General features: G+C 41.0%; 1 protein-coding gene across 1 annotated transcript in view; it reads left to right on the top strand.

Annotated features, from left to right (window-relative positions):
* SART1 (spliceosome associated factor 1, recruiter of U4/U6.U5 tri-snRNP) overlaps nt 1-20,852 on the top strand; it is a 93,589-nt gene that overhangs the window by 4,436 nt on the left and 68,301 nt on the right. Inside the window, exons 2-4 of the mRNA XM_033955131.1 lie at nt 207-261; nt 8,570-8,625; nt 11,784-11,910. Coding sequence (XP_033811022.1) covers nt 207-261; nt 8,570-8,625; nt 11,784-11,910 — 238 coding nt within the window. The remainder of the gene's footprint in view (nt 1-206; nt 262-8,569; nt 8,626-11,783; nt 11,911-20,852) is intronic.

Raw genomic sequence — 20,852 nt, 5'->3', positions numbered from 1 at the left:
TCTTATAGCACATGGATCCAAATTTAATTATCACTCTAGATTGGATTGGATGATGGCTGAAATATTGATTCTGCCTACCCAGAAGTGGCGAGTCTCGGACAACTGCAACAATCATGATGCCAATTGCGGAGAATGTGTGTGGATTAATTTTGTGTATGGTAATTCTGAGTAACAGTTTGTTTTTAAAACTTATTTTCTTCAAACAGTTCCTGGGCCGAAGTCTGCCTCTGGTGATGCCTCGCTCAGCATCGAGGAAACTAAGTAAGTGTGAATCGAAAGGTTCAAAGAGAAGTCTTGCTTTATAGAGTTAATGTCCATTTAACTAGAGCATTGAGAAAAATGGCCAAAGCAGTATTCCAGTGCAGTAGTTGAGACATTCTAGACAGGGTTACCATATTTTTCATTCTATAAGACGAACATGACCATAAGATGCAACCTCCTGTAGAGGAGGAAAAACCAAGGAAAAAAAATTTGGTTCAGAATTTTTTTTCTTGGTTTTCCTCCTCTACATGTAGGTGCGTCTGGTGCTGGGAAGCCCGAAGCAGCCCGCAGGCCCCCCCCCCCCCGGTACCTTTTTTTAACTGGCGATGGTTCAGTGTGGTTTCCTGCTGGATGGCTGCCTTTTGTTGCAGAGTGGCGCACAATGCAGGAGTGCGACCTTTGCGCTTCCTGCCTGGTCCTGCACCTCTCCATGACCTCAGCCAATCACAGAGCAGCGCGGGACCAGGCAGGAAGCGCAAAGGTCGTGCTCCTGTGTTGTGCGCCGCTCTGCAACAAAAGGCAGCCATCCAGCAGGATCGTGCTGAACCACCGCCAGTTAAAAAAGGTACCGGGGGGGAGGTGTATTCGCTCCATAAGACGCATCCACTTTTCCACCCCCTTTTTGGGGGTGGAAAAAGTGCATCTTATGGAGCGAAAAATATAGTATTTCCCTTTAGCTGCATGGTTGCAGAAGGAATCCATTCCGGATTTTTCACTCTGCCTCTTCACTGTGCAGTTTAGCGCGCTCTACAGTTTTTCCTTGTGCATGCATGGTAACAGTTGGGTCTGTTCTGCTCTCCCCATTTTCTTATTTTTAATTCAGTGTAATTTTGTACCCTTTTTGGGTAGTTCAGTGCTTGGAGCGATTTTGAAGCTCTGTTTGCTTGAATATTTACAGACTGTATTCTGTAGTTGACAGTAGGATCAGCCTGGGTACCTGTTAGCCAGCCTGCATAGTTTTCTCCAGAGCTCAGGGCCGTCCCTGAAGTGGCTCAACTCTTGTTAAGCAGGGGTCAAGTGCAGGCTGTTGAGCACCCTTAGGAGGCTCAGCGGGGTCCTGCAGGGGGCGGCTGCGTTTCAGGCCTCCGCCCGCCCATGTGCGCATCCGGTGGTCCGCAGTGGTGGAGGTGTAGTCAGACATGGAAGTCTAGCAGCCCGAAGATCAGATTTATGAAGCATTCCCAGAATTATGGCAGTGAGTTTAATCATCCAGCTGAAAGCAGGCTTGCAGCACTTCTGACTGATCCTCTCAAATCACAGTGAGTATGAGATTTTGAAGGTTTCCTGGATTTAAAAAGTGGGATTGTGGAGGCATCTGAGTGTTCCCCCTCCTCTAACATCCTAAAATCGCTAATTTTGAAGTTCGGGAACTGTAAAAAAAAAAAACACCCAACAAAACACTGGGATTTTGGTGTGGATTTTTAGCAATCTTTTTTTTTTCTTTAGCTCCCTGTGTTCTCAAAACATTTTTGACCTGGAAAACTGCTGGGATGGAGTCCTTGGGCTATCCTCATAATAATTATAATACTTTTATTCTTATAAACTGGCAGACCAGAAATGATTCTAGGCGGTTCACAACAAGTAGAGCTGAGCATGCAGCGAAAAAAATACAATTCATAACAGAAATACATCAAGTTATAAAATATAAGAAAAACATAGTTATTTTAAAAGACAAAAGAGTGCGTTAGGATACAAACTTATCAAATAGTTGTGTCTTTAATAATTTTCTAAAATAGAAATAAGAAGAAACTCCTAGCATGATTTTTCCAAACCAAACATTCAATTTAGCAGCCTGGATTGCGCAAAGTTAGCACTTTTAGAGCATCATTGCACCATGTGGTGCAGCCGGGGTGGGGAGGCTTTGGTGCCCAAATTAATTTCTCCCGTGCTGCAGCAAGCCCTCAAAGGGTCAACCAACCCGATGGTGTGGCCATCGCTGTTTTCGGGGCTTGGTACGGCTGATACTCCTGTCTGCTAGGCTGCGGATCCTCCGCAGCCCAAGAAACGCAAGTGCAAATCATCTAAGGGTGACTTTGTGCTCCAGGAGCCAGACACTTTTTCCTAATTCATGAAATTTTTGTGGTCAGAGTTTCAGACCGTTTTCTCCCCCTAAAAGGTCTCAGTCCCCCTTCGTGGCCCTTCTTAGTGGCATTATGCCTTTAGGCACATCCTCGCCTCTGTCTGAAGCGGCTTTTCCTGATCTGGAGGACCTAGATGCTAATGTCTCCCTTACTGATCCATTGTTTGCAAGTTCAGGGTTTCCCGGAGTGGGAGACCAGGGGCTCTGTGCTGGATCGGCGGATCCTTCGGGAATCGTAGATCCTGTGGATGATTCTGTTTTGTACTTATTTAAGGTTGTGATGTTGCCAGATCTAATTTCTGAGTCATTGCAGGAGTTGAACTTGGTTCCTCAGCTGGCTCCGTCCACCTCTTCTTTGCTATGTGGTGTGCGCTCACAGTCAGTTACCTTTCCTTGGCACCCTAACATGAGTGTTCTGGTTTCAGAGCAGTTTGACTCTCCAGAAAGTTCTCTTGCTAGAGCTATGTCCCGCTTGTATCCTGTGGCACAGGAATGTCAGCAGCTCTTGGCGCAGCCCAGGGTGGATTCCTTGGTTGCACAGGTGACTAAGCGCATCTCTTTGCCTGGTGAGGGTGGTGTAGTGTTGAAGGATATGCAGGACTGCCAGGTAGATGTGGTCCTCTGGAAACATTTTGAGGCTGCTACTTTGGATATTAAGGCTGCTTCGGCAACATCGTTCGTTGCATGCGCTAGTCTCTCTCGACTATGCACCCTAGAGAATGAGGCAGTGGATCCCCCACCTCAACTTCTGATGGCTGGTACAGATTATATGGTGGATGCTTTGCATGATCTCATGAGAGTCCTGACTAAGGTGTTAGTGTACTCCCATCTCTGCCTGCCGGATGCTATGGGTTCGCCAATGGGCTGATGATTCCACCTCCAAGGCTATTCTGGCCAGACTACTTTTTAAAGGTGCAATTATTGTTTGGCAAAGGTAAGTGATAGGCCATTGCCCTCTGCCTGATAGTCGACCCAGACCCTCCAGGGGTTCTGGTTGTAATAATTTTCATAGCTCCTGGCGTTCCAAACTGTATGTGAATGCCATATTGCAGAAATTTTCCCAGGGCAGATACATTGGCTACAGCCTTCCTCTTCCCGGTCTGCACCAGCATCCAGAAAAGCTCAATGATGCCAAGTCGATGGATACGTTGTGGTGCATAGGGGGCTGGCTCTCCTCATTTCTCCCTGCCTAGATGCACATTACGTCCGATCAGTGGGTCTTGGACATCATTCGGTCAGGTTACAAGCTGGAATTTGCTCGACCTTTGACAGATTGGTTCATGACCTCTCCTTCAGGTCGCCTGGACAAAGCTCTCCAGATCCAAGCCATCGTTCAGCGCTTGCTGGATATTCAAGCTATAGAGCCGGTGCCTCCCCAACTCTCAGGATCAGATACTCCACATACTTTATTGTGCCAAAGAAAGGCTCAGAAAATTGAAGGCCTAACCTGGATTTTCAGCATGTGAATGCGGCTCTCAAGATTCCCTGATTCCAAATGGAGACCTTGCGTTCGGTCATTGTAGCAGTGGCCCCAGGAGAGTTTTTGGCTTCTCTAGCATACTTGCTCATTCCCATTTTCAGGCCCACCGCAAGTTTTTGTGGTTTCATCTCCTAGAGTGGTGTTACCAGTTCTCAGCACTGCCTTTTCAGCTGATGACAGCACCCCAGACCTTCAACAAAATTGTGGTAGTGGCAGCTTACCTGCAGAAGATGGGTCTCCAGGTTCATCCTTACTTGGATGACTGGCTGATCAGAGCGTCCTCATTGGAAGAGGGGCGCCGTCTGATAAAGAGACAACTAAATCCTCAACATTAGTGGCATCGGTGACAGTTTTGCCAGATAAAATTTGAATTTTGAAAATATTCTTTAAAAACAGACAGAATTTTGGGGTTTTAAGAGCCAAATATTTCCAGATGTTTCTCGGGATACACAAAAGCGAAGGAGTCACTCTCATAGGAGGGACCTTTTATTTGAGATATCCATGTAAATGTATAGTGAGATATCGATCTTAGAAATATGTATTTTTTGAACCTTCTCACCTAACTGCTTTTCTATCCATGAAACGCCTTGAAGTCCAGAATACTCTATGTAATAAAAATAACCATGTTTGATTCATAGATGCTGACCTTGTAGATCTTAATCTCCAGGACCAAAATCGTGGCCATTGAGATTCAGAAATTGTCTGACCTATCTCAATACTCCAAATATCCCTAAGACCTGTTTTCTTTTTTTTATTTAAAAATCCATATATCAATTTGTACCATTTTGCGGCTTGGTGACCCAACAAATCCGTCTGGAAACATAGAACCTGTAAACTATATTGATTATTTAGATTTTTCCATTCAGGGAACCCTACCTGAATGGCCTGCTTCAATTGCATCCATTTAAAATATTGTGATTTATTTAATCCAAATTTATTTTGCAATTGTGAAAAACTAAGCAGTGAACCTTCTGATATGATATCATTCAATGTTCTTATTCCTGCATTTATCCATTGTTTCCAGACGATTTTAAATCCGCCAATTCTGATCCTGGAGTTTATCCATATTGATTGATTTAGAGATTTAGTAATAGGTTCAGGTGATAAATTACTAATATATCTCAATGTTTTCCAAGTGTCAAATAAAATTCTGTGGTCTTTGTATCTTTTAGGCATTGTTATAGTTATTAACTGTTCTGGATATAAAGGGAACAGGAGCCGCCATTCTAAATATAGCCAATCTGGTACATTTTCTAGAAGCTCTGGGAGAATCCAATACATACCCTGTCTTAAGATATAGGCTTGATGATACCTATAAAAATTTGGAAAATTTACCCCCCCTTCCATAATTGGTCTTTGTAATGATACTAAAGCGATTCTTGATCTTTTCCCACACCAAACAAATTTTGTAAGAATATTGTTAAGTTTTTTATAAAATGACCCCTGAAAAAATATTGGAATCATACTCATTTGGTAACAAACCACAGGCAATATCATCATTTTAATTGTTTGAATTCTTCCCCACCAAGAAAGATGTAATGGATTCCATTGCTCACACATTTCTGTTATTTTTTTCAATAAAAGTTTTTCATTCTCTTTGACTGTGTCTTCAATTGTATTTTTGATCATAATTCCTAAATATTTTATACCATCATCTTTCCAAATAAATGAATATGGATCAAATAATCCTTTGGTACAATGAACATTTATTGGGAGAATTTCAGATTTGTTCCAATTAATTTTATATCCAGAAAAAGTACCATATGTTTCTATTAAATTAAGTATACATGGAATAGTAGTTTCCGGTTTTCTTAAATATAATAATATATCATCTGCAACGCGCCTGCAAAAAATAGATAGTACTAGATCTAATAGATGCTGGCATTGTAAATTGGAAATAGGGACGTTAGATCATTTAATCTTTTTTTGTCCCTTTGTAAACGCATTTTGGAATTTAATTTGGCCCCAAATTAATAAGTTACTAGAGAATCACGTAGGACTCTCTTATGACACCATATTATTTGGTACTGCAATGAGAACTAAGAGTCCGATTTCAGCAAACAATAATAAGCTATTACTAATACTAACAGGAGTCGCCATGCAACAAATTACTCAAAATTGGAAAGATTACACCAAATTAAATTATACGTTCTGGTGGAATTCTGTTTGTCATATTTATAAAATGGAAAAAATAATAGCGTTACAACAGGGAAATCATCTTAATTTTAATAAAATTTGGCAACCATTGACAAAATATTCTAATGATTAGTTCTTAGCACAATGATAAATAATTATATATGAATGGGGTGGGATTTGACTAATTAATGGAAATATACTATATAAAAAGGGGATGGGAATTATATTTTATATGCTAATGTATAATCTTTATCATATTATATTTTAAATACGATGTATTATTAATGATAATATTTTAAATATGTAAAAAAAAAAAACTTTATTGTATATTATATTATTCAAATATTGTAAGAATGGAAAACTTATAAATAAAAATTTAAAAAAAAAAAAAAAAACGCCTTGAAGTATGAATTTTTGAGTTCTTAAGGTTGATATTCTCTGAGAACTAGACGTCAGATGATGTAATTTGTTTTTTATTTTTCTAGATAAATCTAGTAGTACCTTTATTATTCTGCTCTATGTAATCTTGGATCTAAAAATAGTGGCTTTGAGAATGATTAGTCTAAAATGTTTCTTTATATATTTTCCTGATAAGTATTAGACTGTATCAATCTTTTCTGTATAAGATTTATGCTTGATAAGATAATTGAAACTTGATAAAAAAAAAAAAAGGAAGAGGGTTGCCCTATGGTGGAGTGCATGCTTTTAGTGTTGGAGGATTTGGACTTGATTGTCAACTTCATCTGATGCCCACCCAATCACTGGAATATCTGGGTGTTCACTTCAACATGGCGACAGGCTGTGTCTAAATCCCAGAAGCCCGCAGACAGAAGCTGTGTGCCCAGATGGCTGCCCTTCTTCTGCGGCCGGCTCCTTCGGCATGGGATTATCATCAGCTTTAGCAATCTGGGATCCATGGTGGCAGTGCTGGAAAGGGCAGGCTGCTTAGACCCTTACCATAAACTGATTCGGACGACACCAGGAATGCTGTTGCATAAAAGTACAGATTTATTATAAATATAGTTTTGAAATTTCCTGAAAATAATATGCCACCGTTACAAAAGTTATATTACCCTAAACTTACCAAAAGAGGATAAAGAAAAGGGAATGCATTACCAGGAGAACTGGATCTCACTGGTATGCTGGAAACATCTCAAGAGGAAATTATGGTTAGAACTATTTTACTGGTAACTTTTGTCTTTCTTCAAGATAAAGAAGCAATTCTTCGTCTATTCTATAGGACTGAAAATGTGGAATTTTATGGATTCAAAATTTCTATTTTTCCTGATGTATCGAAGTGGACGCAAGCCAGACGTAAGAAATTCCTGGCCTGTCGGTCTGTTTTGAGTTTAGGAGCAACCTTTCAATTACGTTTTCCTTGTAAATGTTGCATTACACATCAGGGTAATAGATATATTTTTTATGAACCCGATCAATTGCAATTTTTTCTTGAAGGTAAAGCAACCAGAGACTTCCATGGAATCAGCCAACCAGGCCATTAGTTAATTGACTCCAACAGCACTCTGTAATTTGATTTAATTTAGAAATATTTCCTGGAATCCAACTACCCTTGGAAGTGATTGATTCTCTCTCCTCAAAATGTGGACTTTAGTCATAGTCACTAGTGTGGAATTATTTTATAATTTGTATTATTTGTTTCCTGTTTTTGGATTGTTATATTTCCTTTCAAATATTGATTATTCAACTTGTAAAAGCATAAATAAATAAATAATAACCCCCCCCCCAAAAAAAAAACAACATAATTTATTTGGGAACCTTAAAAAAACAAAACCTTCAAAGACTCTGAGTTATTCAAAATTCGGCAGTTCGACTGATTTTGGGTTGAAAAAATGGGAACACATAAGTCAAAACTTCACTGGCTGCCCCTGGAAACACGAGTTTTGTTTACATTTTTTTGTCTTTGTTATAAATCAATATTTGGCCTGGCCCCTATGTACTTGATTTCTCAATTTAATCTGGATACTTCTATTAGGCCCACACGCAGAATTCATATGTTCACCTATCCAACAATAAAGGCCTGCCGCTACAAAAGATTCCTGGACAGAACTCTTGCCTCCCAGGCAGGTAAATGGAACGACTGGCTGGGTAGCATTATCATGCATTCCTCATCCTACTTCAGTTTTAGAAAATCAGTAAAAATGAATTTGTTTAATCGATTTTTAACCTAAGAATCTTATAGTTTTTCACTACTTCCATTCTGTAACCTTGTATTCGATGACTTTGTATTTTGACCATTTCGCTGACCTTGTATTCGCTGACTTTGCATTATGACCTTTTCGCTGATTGTCCAGCACCTTTTGTTGTAAATCGCCTCAAACTATCATGGCTTTGGCGATATATAAAAAATAAAATTATTATTAATCATGTTTCTATGAATCTGTAGTTCTTTTTAGAAGCAGTAAGGTTCAACAAAGCTTTTGTTTCAGTGATTCAGCTCTTTCTTCAGGAATCCCTAAAATGCAACCACTATTCTGTTTGGAGCTTGTATTTATAATACCACTGCATTGTTGGAAATATTTTGTTTTTGTGTATAGTGAACAAAGCTAACATTTATAGTTTGTGATTTTAATTTTGTTTTTTATTTTCTCCAGCAAACTACGAGCAAAGCTAGGTCTGAAACCTCTGGAGATAAATACAGTGAAAAATGGTGAGTTAGCACACAGAAGTGATCTTAATCTTTCTCCTCTATTTTGTCTGTTATGTGGCACAGAGATCTGGTAACCATCTTGGTCTTGGAGAAAATATGAGATTCTGTAGGTTGCACTCTTTTTGGGCTGAAGGCAGTATTTATGAGCTTTTAAAACCATGCAGATCTTGTCTTATCCTTGTGGAAAACCTTTGTAAAGCATCATCTATAGCTGAGATTTATGTAACCCCCGTAAAAGGCATCTTTTAGCGTAGCTGGTTTGAAATTTGGTCTAAGGAGATATATTTATTTATTTAATCATTTATTTAGCCCATCCTCCCAAAGGAGCCCATAACGGGTTACAGGAGTACATTCATAGTATGGGTAGGACAAACTTTAGTGAGAAAAACAGACTTTACAGCATTTACAGTATAGACGGGGGAGGGAGGGTAGATTACAGCATTTACAGTGAAGACATAACATACAGACTTAAAAATACAGACTTAGTAGGCAGCGGCATACCAAGGAAGGTGGGCGGTCCACCCCAGGTGCAGATCATAGGTGGGTGCTCTGGTCCCTTCCCTAAGCTGCAGCCTGCAATCTTTGGGCTATTGGCAGTGTGAGTCAGCTGAACATGCTGCCTTTGGTGGCATGGAAGCTTTCCCTCTGCAGCATCCTGCCTCTCTGGGGACAGGAAGTTGAAACAGAGGGAAAGCTGCTTGGGCTGCTGAAGTCAGCATATTCAGCTGACGCTGCCGGCAGCCTGAAGACTGCAAGTGGCAGTCTGGGGAAGAAGAGAGAAGAGAGGCTTCTGAGAAAATTAAAGAGTCATGGGATAGGAGGCAAAGTTCAGTTGTGGATTAGGAATTGGTTATCAGACAGAAAACAGAGGGTAGGGTTAAATGGTCATTTTTCTTATGTTGCCTTTGCCTTCTCCCTGCTTCTCTGATGCGCAAAAGCCAGGCCTGTGCAGCCACTACACAAGGGTTTCCCCCAACGTCAATTCTGACTTCGGAGAGGAAGTTCCGGGCCAGCCAATTGCTGCCTGGCTGACCCAGAGCTCCCTCTCCGACATCAGAATTGACGAGGGGTGAGGGTGGGTGGCACACACTTGTGTAATGGCTGCATGGGCCTGGCTTTTGCGTGTCAGGGAAGCAGGGAGAAATCGTCGTTGGTGGCAGCTTGGGGGGGGGGGCAGGGAAAGAGAAAGAAAGACGGTGGTTGGTGGGGCAGGGAGAGAGAAAGAAAGACTTGGGGGGGGGCATGGAGAGAGAAAAAAAGACACAGAGCTTCATGCATCCTGGAATTAAACAGGCTGCTGTTCCTCCATTGACCAACTAACAGTGCTGCCTTCTCTGGAGAGAGACAAGAGAGAAATAAGGGGGGCAGAGAGAAAGAAAGGGGGGGCAGGGAGAGAGGAAGAAAAAGTTGGGGGAGGGAATGGAGTGTATCAGGTGGCAGGGGGCAGGGAGAGAGGAAGAAAAAGTTGGGCTCATGGAGGGACAGAGAGAGATGTTGGTTGTGATGAAGTCTGGAGGAGAGGAAGAAAGATTGGATGCACAGTCAGAAGGAAGTACAACCAGAGACTCATGAAATCACCAGACAACAAAGGTAGGAAAAATTATTTTATTTTCAATTTAGTGATCAAAATGTGTCAGTTTTGAGAAGTTATATTTGTTGTCTATATTTTGCACTATGGTCCCCTTTTACTAAACCGCAATAGTGGTTTTTAGCGCAGGGAGCCTATGAGCATCGGGAACAGCGTGGGGCATTCAGCTCAGCTCCCTGTGCTAAGAACTGCTATGGCAGTTTAGTAAAAGGGGAGGGGGATATATTTGTCTATTTTTGTATAGTTGTTACTGAGGTGTGACATTGCATATTTTAAGGTCATCTGCCTTGACCTCTTTGAAAAAGAACCCCCAAATATAAATTTAATTAACCTTTTCTCTGCATACAGTGTGCTCTGTGTGTTTTAAAATTTTATTGCTGGTAGATCATTTTGACTTGGTCATTTTAAAAGTAGCTCTCAAGCAAAAAAACTGTGGGCACCCCTGCTCTATAGGATGGGGGTGTTACATACTGGTGCAATCCTCCATTCTAAGCATTCTCGACTACTGTAACATCATTTATTTGGGGTCTTTCAAAAAAAACCTTCAAAGACTCTGAATCATCCAAAATTCAGCAATCCGATTGATTTTTGGGTTAAAAAAATGGGAACATATAATGCCCTTTACCAAAAACTCCACTGGCTGCCCCTTGAAGCAAGAGTGCTGTTCAAATTTGCCTGTCTCTGTTTCAAATCCATTCTTGGTTCCCCATTTTAACTTAGATTGCTCTTCCAGACCCACACGCAGAGTCCATCTGTTTAACCATCCAACACTAAAGGCCTGAACAGAACACTTGCTTTCCAAGCAGGTCAACTGAACGAATGGCTGGGCAACATTATCACACACTCCTCATCCTACCTAAGTTTCAGAAAATTAGTAAAAACAAACTTGTTTAACCGATTTGTAACCTAAGACCTCATCTCTTCAACTCTAACCAAATTGTTTCCCAAGATCTCTTGTGCCTTACCTCTATATCCTGCTTACCTGTATTTTGATGACTTTACACTGTACCTACATTCGCTGATTGTCCAGCTCTTCTTTGTTGTAAACCGCCTCGAACTACTACGGCTTTGGCGGTATATAAGAATAAAATTATTATTATTATTAAACCACTGAAATAGCATAAAAATGGCAACTTTAAGAATTTACAAATGAAAAATCTTGCAGGCAAATGCTTTCTCTGTTGTAGTAATCCCTTTATTGGGTAGATTGTGAGTCCACCGGAACAGATTGTGAAAATACTTGAAGTACATGTGTGTAATCTGCTTTGTGTGTGATTGTAAAACTGCAAAAAGGCGGTTATACAAGTCCCAATCCCCTTCCCCTTTATTACATAAAATGGTCTCTATTATGATGATGGAAAGTACTCTTTGGTATATAACTTATATGAATGGGATGAACAGAAAACTTTGTTTAGAGAAACAAGGTATTTATAAGGGTTTTATTTTTAGTGGACCTGCCTTTCCCTGCAAATCCTTTCCTTAGATGGTTTTACTTGATGACTATGCCTTTTATGTAATATTTGAAATCCAGAAGCATTCAGTATAGTCCTCAATTGTTTGCAAATTTTAGAATCTGGCAGTAAGGAGGATCCAGTGGCAGCTGAAGTAATTAACCCCATTGTCCTGAAGCAACAGCAGGAGCTACGGGAAAAGCTGGCTGCAGCCAAGGAGAAGCGACTCTTAAATCAGAAACTAGGGTATGCTAAGGAGCAGGACTCCATATTTCTTTATTTCAGATCTCTCTCACTGTCTACATTTTTTGTGCATATGGGGGAGGGGAACAGGAGACTAATGTGGAAACCATATTTCCTTGTTAATGCCTTTGACTTCTGAGATAGTTACTTGTCCACATGTGAGTCAGTGTTCTCAGTACTTGGGAGGCTGTGACTTTTCATAGTTTGGCCCAAGAAGAGCTTTGGTAGCATAACTGAAGACCGAAGACCTTCTATTTTGAGGGAGCATTTGGGAAGGACAGTTTGTCATCTATTGAAGAAAATTGGTTCAGCGCAATTATTTTTATTTAATTATTTATTCTCTATCTAGTGCTTTCCTATCTCTAATGGAGTTCCTTTCATACATTATTTGTGTTATAATGAAAACCACTTAGGTCTGTAATATGCTGATGCGGTGTAACAAATGCTAATTAAACATAAACATAATAGAAGCTAAGCATGCTTCATAGTTTCTGCTGCAAAAAGTCTAAGGGGTTTCTTTAGCTAATGGCAAATATTGCATATTTAGGGGTTAGTACAATTACTTTTGCTTTGGATGGAAATTGAGGCCCCACTCCAATTGGGCATTATCCAAGGATAAGCAGGCAGCATATTCTCACAGATGGTGATGTCCATGGAGCCCAGGTATGGACAGTGCAAAAGTGTACTATCGTCTCAAGACCGCCCATACCGTGCATGCACAAGTGCCTTCCCACCCAACGTCGGCTCGTAGGACCATTGATTCTTAGTTAGAGCCAGAATTATTGGAGTCTCTCCAGTTGCACTATTTTTCATTTTTTTTGTTTTTGCTTCATTTCTTTTATTTTTCTTTGTAGTATTTTCATTTCTTGAGGGTTTCTTTAAAAATTTTGCTTCACATTTTTTGGGCCTTAGGTTTTCAGCTGGTGGCCTCAATTCTTTTTCAGTCACCACATTAATTGACCTTCAGAGGAAAAATTGCATCAGATGTTTTTCACTTAATGTGGAAGCCTTCTAGTAGCTTCAAGAGGTGCTTTTGGTGCAACAGGGCCATATCAGTCACTAAGAGAGAATTTGCTATAAAGCTCTGTCAGTTGTTCATCAAATATTGTACTCCTCTTCTACTTACTTTCAAATCCCAAAGGCATGTCTAAAACTCCCATTCCATGATCTCATGCGAGAATCCATGTTAAAAAAATGGGAGACTCCTCTACTAGATGCATTGAGATAATTTGTTTTTATGTCTCTTTGTAGTTTGTGACATTGTTTTAATTATGTAAGTTGGATTCTAATTTGCTAAGAATTGTTGGATAGTTGCGAGTAATAAATGTTTTAAAATAAATAAAAATTGGATTCCTTGTACAGGGTACAATCATGTTCTTTTATTTTTATTTATTTATTCAATTTTTTATACCATTCTCTCGGGAGCTCAGAACGGTTTACATCAAGTTTCAAGTTTATTAGAAATTTGATGAATTGCTTAAACGTAATTTACTAAGCGAATTACATTAAAATCCAAGATATGCATACAACATACAAATTAAAAAAAGCAACTAATAAGAAAAGGGGTTAGACGGACAGACAAACAGACAGAACTGAATACGAAGGGAGTGAAGGGATAAAGTTACAAAATTTATAATTTTGAAAAGAAGAAAACAATAAATGGAATAAAACATCAGGAGGGGTATCTTTTTTTTTTTTAATGTATTCAGGTGCTCAAGCATTTTAGCCCTGTCTGTCCCGATGGGCTCACAATCTATCTACTGTATGGGGGGTTAAGTGATTTGCCTAGGGTCACAAGAAGCAGCATGGGTTGAACCACAACCTCAGGGTGCTGAGGTTGTAGCTTTAACCATTATAAAGAGAAAACCAAAAAAAACTCTGTGGAGTGACGATGTTCCAAAATGGACTTTATTTGAAAGTGTCAAAGTTCCAAAGGTACACTAAAATCATCCACATAAAATACATTCATCCACATAAAAATAGGTTATCCACATAAAAGCCTTAAAGGACCTAGTCTGCTAGGGATACAGGACCCAACACGGTCCGTGTTTCGACAAAAAGTCTTCTTCAGGGGTCCCTGGGGGTCCTATAAAGGTGAATATGACTTTCTATCTCAAGAACTTGGTTCAACACCTGTCTCACTTCGAACAATTTATCCCTGTAGAACAGCTTCCTGACTTTCAAAAGACTACACAGAATCTCCTTGAGCCCAAGAAATTCATGATGCTTTTGCTGTAATTTCCAGAGCATCGGCCTTTTCCATTGCAATATGGCTACAGGTGTTGTTTGGTGAATCAGGGTTTAATCCTGCTGTCAAAGACAACCTCGCAAATTCACATTGAGAAAACTGCACAAAGGATCACCAGGCATATATGCAGTAGGACCTTTCTCTCAGCTTCCAAGTCAACACCACCAAAAGCCCCTTCTCATTCCTATGAACCTAACAGTTGACTGCATCCTTTAAACAGTAAACTACACTATGTCCTCAACATTTTCGACAACAAATCCAACTCTAAAGCGCCCTAGAAACCAATTTTTTCAAAAATCCCAAACTCCTACTTAGCAGGAATTCACTCACTTTTAGTGCATTTCTGGAATGCCTACTCAATATCCTAAAACCTCCTTCCATATCCATCGGAGGTCCACTCACCCTTTCCACTAATGAAGTCATCAGTTTCATTTGTGGTGAAATAAAAGTATGCTTGACATCTACCAGGATTTTCTGCTTTCATCAGAAACACTCAGCCTTTCTGTAGTTTAATGCAATCGTTCCAAGTGTTTCATATCAAGAAAGATTGGAGGTCTTTGACCAATTTTCGATCTCTGCCTTCTCTCAAGGATTTACTAAAAAAAAAAAAGAGAGAGAGAGAAAAGGGAACAAAATTCTGCATATTCTTTTTAACAACCTTGTATCCTCTCCAAAACAAGAATTACCTGGCTGTGCTCATGAGATTTCATGGACATATGCATTCACTTCTCCATTCTGAAAGTCCATAGCCCGTACCTACGCTGTCAAATAAGTTAACATCACCTTCACCATTGTGAACTGCATTTTGATCTGGTGTCGGCATCCAGAGTCTCTGCAAACTATCTAGTGGTTGTGGCTACAACTCTGCTGTAATGGCTTTCATCTGTTCCTTTATCTGGACAACTTAGAAAAATAGAAACATGGTGGCAGATAAAGGCCAAATGGCCCATCCAGTCTGCCCATCCTCAGTAACCATTACCTCTTCCGCTCTCTAAGCGATCCCACGAAAATATCCCAGGGTTTCTTGAATTCAGACACAGTCTCTGTGTCAATTATAGAGACCACCCCCGGCAAAAAAAAAAAAAAAAGATGTGATAGTAGTAAAGACTGCAACATAAACAATATCAGCAATTCATTTCTTAGTATTGCAACGGAAAGTGAAACGAAACAAAAATCCATACGAAAAAGGAGATTATCGCTGAAAAATGCTCGCAGTCTAAGCAACAAAGTTCATGATCTGCAAGCCCTGATGTTAGAGGCAGATCTAGATATTGTCGCTATCACAGAGACATGGTTCAGTGAATCACATGGATGGGATGCAAACATACCGGAATATAATCTTTTTAGGAAGGACAGACATGGTCAAAAAGGTGGAGGAGTAGCTCTCTATGTAAAGATCAATATCCAAGCGACCGAAATGCAAGGGACCTGGGGAGAGGAAGAAGCGATATGGATTGCTCATACCTGCAAACTCACTTCATCCTGCACAACCCCACACGAGCAACCAGAAACAAAAACTTCTTTGCATACCCAAAGATTACAGGCTGCAGATACAAATCATTCCTGGACAGAACCTTTAAGTTCCAAGCAAGCAGACAGCAAGTTTGGCTGAAAAACTACATAAACGAACCCAATCTGTCTTACAGTGCCTTCCGTAAATCGATCAAAACCGCCCTATTCGCTAAATTCGTTGACTAAAACTGTCCCCTTCCTCACTAGGACCCTTCCTCACTAGGACTCCCCTCCCCGTAAACGCCTTTTTCTTCCTCTCAAGAAGCTCCTCATCTATTCAGATATCCTCTACTCATAGAACTCTTACTCATATGTAAGCTCTAAAGTATTCAGGTATTCATTACCCATAGAACTCCAATTAGCACGTTAGTTTCCCATTAGACTATTATATTGTATTAGACACATTGCATGGTATTGTATCTAGTCTTATTGTATTGTATTGTATTTAGACTCACTGTATTGTACTGTACTGTACTGTATTGTATTGTATGTAGACTTATTGTTTTGTATTAAGACCTTTTGTTATTCGCTGAATGTTCAGCCCTCTTACAATGTAAACCGCCTAGAAGTCACCTGACTATGGCGGTATAGAAAAATAAAGTTATTATTATTATTAAAAGAGAAGATGGAACTTCTATCTACGTGGGTGTAGTCTATAGACCTCCGACTCAATCGCAGCAAATTGATAAGGATCTGATTGTGGATATCCAAAAGTTTGGAAGAAAAGAGGAGGTCCTGCTGTTGGGAGATTTCAACCTGCCGGATGCGGACAGGAATGTTCCGTCTGCGGAATCGGAAAGAAGTAGGGAGATTGTGGATGCCTTTCAAGAGGCTCTGCTCAGACAAATGGTGACGGAAGGGAAAAAGCGATATTGGGATCTGGTCCTCACAAATGGAGAGAGTATCTCTAATGTTCGAGTGGGTGCTCACTTGGGAGTAGCGATCATCAAACGGTTTGGTTTGATATAACGGCTAAAGTGGAGAGCGGCTGCACGATACTTATTAAAGTCCTAGATTTCAAACATACGGACTTTAATGCAATGGGAAAGTACCTGAAGAAAGAGCTGTTTAGATGGGAGGACATAAGAGAAGTGGAAAGACAGTGGTCTAAGCTGAAAGGAGCGATAAAAATGGCTACCGACCTTTATGTGAAGAAAATCAATAAAAACAAAAGAAAAAGGAAGCCGATATGGTTCTCCAACCTAGTGGCTGAGAAAATAAAGGCAAAAGAGTTGGCGTTTGTGAAATATAAAAAAACCCAAGAAGAGGAGAGCAGAAAGGACTACAGGGTGAAACTGAAAGAAGCCAAGAGAGAGATACGTCTGGCGAAAGCACAGGCGGAAGAACAAATGGCTAAAAATGTAAAGAAGGGAGACAAAAATTTTTTCAGATATATTAGTGAAAGGAGGAAGATGAAAAATGGAATTGCTAGGCTAAAAGATGCTGGGAACCAATATGTGGAGAGTGATGAGGAGAAAGCAAATGTGCTAAACAAATACTTCTGTTCTATGTTCACAGAAGAAAATCCTGGAGAAGGACCGAGATTGTCTGGCAAAGTTACACGAGAAAATGGAGTAGATTCTGCGCTATACACGGAGGAGGGTGTTTATGAGCAACTTGAAAAACTGAAGGTGGACAAAGCGATGGGACCAGACGGGATCCATCCCAGGATACTAAGGGAGCTCAGAGAGGTTCTGGCAAGTCCTATTAAAGACTTGTTCAACAAATCTCTGGAGACGGGAGTGATTCCTGGGGATTGGAGGAGAGCGGATGTGGTCCCTATTCATAAAAGTGGTCACAGGGATGAAGCAGGAAACTACAGGCCGGTGAGCCTCACTTCAGTTGTTGGAAAAATAATGGAAGTGTTGTTGAAAGAAAGGATAGTGTACTTCCTTGAATCTAATGGGTTACAGGATCCAAGGCAACATGGCTTTACAAAAGGTAAATCATGCCAAACGAACCTGATTGAATTTTTTGATTGGGTGACCAGAGAGCTGGATCGAGGACATATGCTAGATGTAATTTACTTGGATTTCAGCAAAGCCTTTGATACAGTTCCTCATAGGAGGCTGTTGAACAAACTTGAAGGGCTGAAGTTAGGACCCAAAGTGTTGAACTGGGTCAGAAACTGGCTGTCGGATAGACGCCAGAGGGTGGTGGTTAATGGAAGTCGCTCGAAGGAAGGAAAGGTGAGTAGTGGAGTCCCTCAGGGTTCGGTGCTGGGGCCAATCCTGTTCAACATGTTTGTGAGTGACATTGCTGAAGGGTTAGAAGGAAAAGTGTGCCTTTTTGCAGATGATACCAAGTTTTGTAACAAACACCGAAGAGGGAGTGGAAAATATGAATAAGGATCTGCAAAAGTTAGAGGAATGGTCTAATGCCTGGCAACTAAAATTCAATGCAAAGAAATGCAGAGTATTGCATTTGGGATTAATAATAGGAAGGAACCATATATGCTGAGAGGAGAGAAGCTGATATGCACGGACGGGGAGAGGGACCTTGGGGTGATAGTGTCCGAAGATCTAAAGGCGAAAAAACAGTGTGACAAGGCAGTGGCTGCTGCCAAAAGGATGCTGGGCTGTATAAAGAGAGGCATAGTCAGTAGAAGAAAGAAGGTGTTGATGCCCCTGTACAGGTCATTGGTAAGGCCCCACTTGGAGTATTGTGTTCAGTTTTGGAGACCGTATCTGGTGAAGGACGTAAGAAGACTTGAGGCAGTCCAGAGGAGGGCGACGAAAATGTTGGAGGCTTGTGCCAGAAGACGTATGAGGAGAGACTGGAAGTCCTGAATATGTATACCCTAGAGGAAAGGAGAGACAGGGGAGATATGATTCAGACGTTCAAATACTTGAAGGGTATTAATGTAGAACAAAATCTTTTCCAGAGAAAGAAAAATGGTAAAACCAGAGGACATAATTTGAGGTTGAGGGGTGGTAGATTCAGGGGCAATGTTAGGAAATTCTACTTTACGGAGAGGGTAGTGGATGCCTGGAATGCGCTCCCGAGAGAGGTGGTGGAGAGTAAAACTGACTGAGTTCAAGGAAGCGTGGGATGAACACAGAGGATTTAGAATCAGAAAATAATATTAAATATTGAACTAAGGCCAGTACTGGGCAGACTTGCACGGTCTTTGTCTGTGTATGGCCGTTTGGTGGAGGATGGACTGGGGAAGGCTTCAATGGCTGGAAGGGTATAGATGGGCTTGAGTAAGTCTTAACAGAGATTTCGGCATTTGGAACCCAAGCACAGTACAGGGTAAAGCTTTGGATTCTTGCCCAGAAATAGCTAAGAAGAAAAAATTAACAAATTAAATCGATTCAGGTTGGGCAAACTGGATGGACCATTCGGGTCTTTATCTGCTACTATGTTACCACTTCTTCCGCGAGACTGTTCCACGCTTCTACCACCTTTTCTGTAAAGAAGTATTTTCTTAGATTACTCCTGAGCCTATCACCTCTTAACTTTATCCTATGCCCTCTCATTCCAGAGCTTTCTTTCAAATGAAAGAGACTCGACTCATGTGCATTTACATCATGTAGGTATTTAAACATCTCTATCATATCTCCCCTCTCTCGCCTTTCCTTCAAAGTATATAAATTTAGATCTTTAAGTCTGTCCCTATATGCCTTATGACAGACCACGCACCATTTTAGTAGCCTTCCTTTGGTCTAACTCCATCATTTTTATATCTTTTTGAAGGTGCGGCCTCCAGAATTGTACACAAAATTCTGAATGAAGTCTCACCAAAGTCTTATACAGAGGCATCAAGTCCTCCTTTTTCTTACTGGCCATATCTCTTCCTATGCACCCTAGCATCCTTCTAGCTTTCGCTGTCACATTTTCAACCTGTTTGGCCACCTTAAGATCATCACATACAATCACACCCAAGTCCCGTTCTTCCCGTTCTTCCACTCCCGTTCCCCTTATCTGCCTATTACTCCAATATCCAGAACCTCTTTTTTCTTCTTACTGCATCCATCCCATGTCCAGCATCTCCCACCTGTCTTCCTACTCACTTCATGTCTGTTTTTTTCCTTCACCCAACAACCTCTATGTCCAGTATCTTCCCTTGTTCCTTTTTTCTTCCTTATCATTCTAAAACGTTGGTGCGTCCACTCCCACACCCCCTTCCCTGATAGGTCCTTTCTTCACCTCCCGGGTCTCTGCTGCTGCATCCCCCACTCCAGTCTGCAATGCATTATCTTCCCCCTGAACATGGACCTGCAGTTGTTTACCCCGCAGAGCCTTCAAACATTCCTTCCTACGCAGAGCTTCGGCCTGCAACCGGCTGACACCATCTGCCATCTTCCCACAATGCACCGCTCCCGCCATACTCCACACAAACTACTGCCGAGCCCTGCGGCTGCTGCGCTAAGGACCCGTCCTAGGGGACAGTGGAGTGGGCAGAATTCATCGATTGGTGCCTGAGCAACAGGCGCTGTCCCGATCCCATTAATGAAAGGGAAAGTCTGGAAGATGCACTGTCCTACCTGTTCCGTTGGCCCCACACACAACTTCGGGACACCGTCTCTGAAAACGGGACATTTTGGCGTCCCGAAGCTGTGCATGGGATCAACGGGACAGGGGTCTGAAATAGGGACAGTCCCGTTCAAAACGGGACATATGGTCATCTTATGCATAACCCACTTGCCTAGGAATAGAGTTTGGATTTACAAGAAGATTAGAAAAGGTAGGAACCTAATCTTTCGTTACAGCCTAGTTCCTGGCTCTTCATGCGTAATGACTTCCATTTTATCTGTTCCATTGTCCACCACCCTACCTTTTTACGCACAAACCTCCACACAGTGAAACTACCACTATAGGTGGACACATTATACCTTCTGGTGTTACCTACATGACTTTGCTGCAAACATATTTTCTATATCATCTTTGCTGCATTATTATTCTTGTTTGTCTTGCTAAAAAAACTTAAATAAATAAAAAAACAAAGACACAATGAACAAAAACATTTAAGTACATGTTCATCTCAAGACTATCAGTGCCATATAACTGACTTTGAGCAACATGTCTGTTCTTTTCTCGATTTATGAAAGAGCTCAAGGTATCAAACCCTACATTCCAACCTGCTTCAGCTACTTGGATTAGAGAATGACACGGGGAGCGATCCCCGCAGCGAACCGCTGCGTGGCTGCGGTTTGGCTGCGGGTTATGGTGACCTCATTAG

This window comes from Geotrypetes seraphini, chromosome 8, assembly GCF_902459505.1.
Source record: "Geotrypetes seraphini chromosome 8, aGeoSer1.1, whole genome shotgun sequence".
Classification (NCBI taxonomy): domain Eukaryota; kingdom Metazoa; phylum Chordata; class Amphibia; order Gymnophiona; family Dermophiidae; genus Geotrypetes; species Geotrypetes seraphini.
This window is presented reverse-complemented; position numbering and strand designations above follow the sequence as displayed.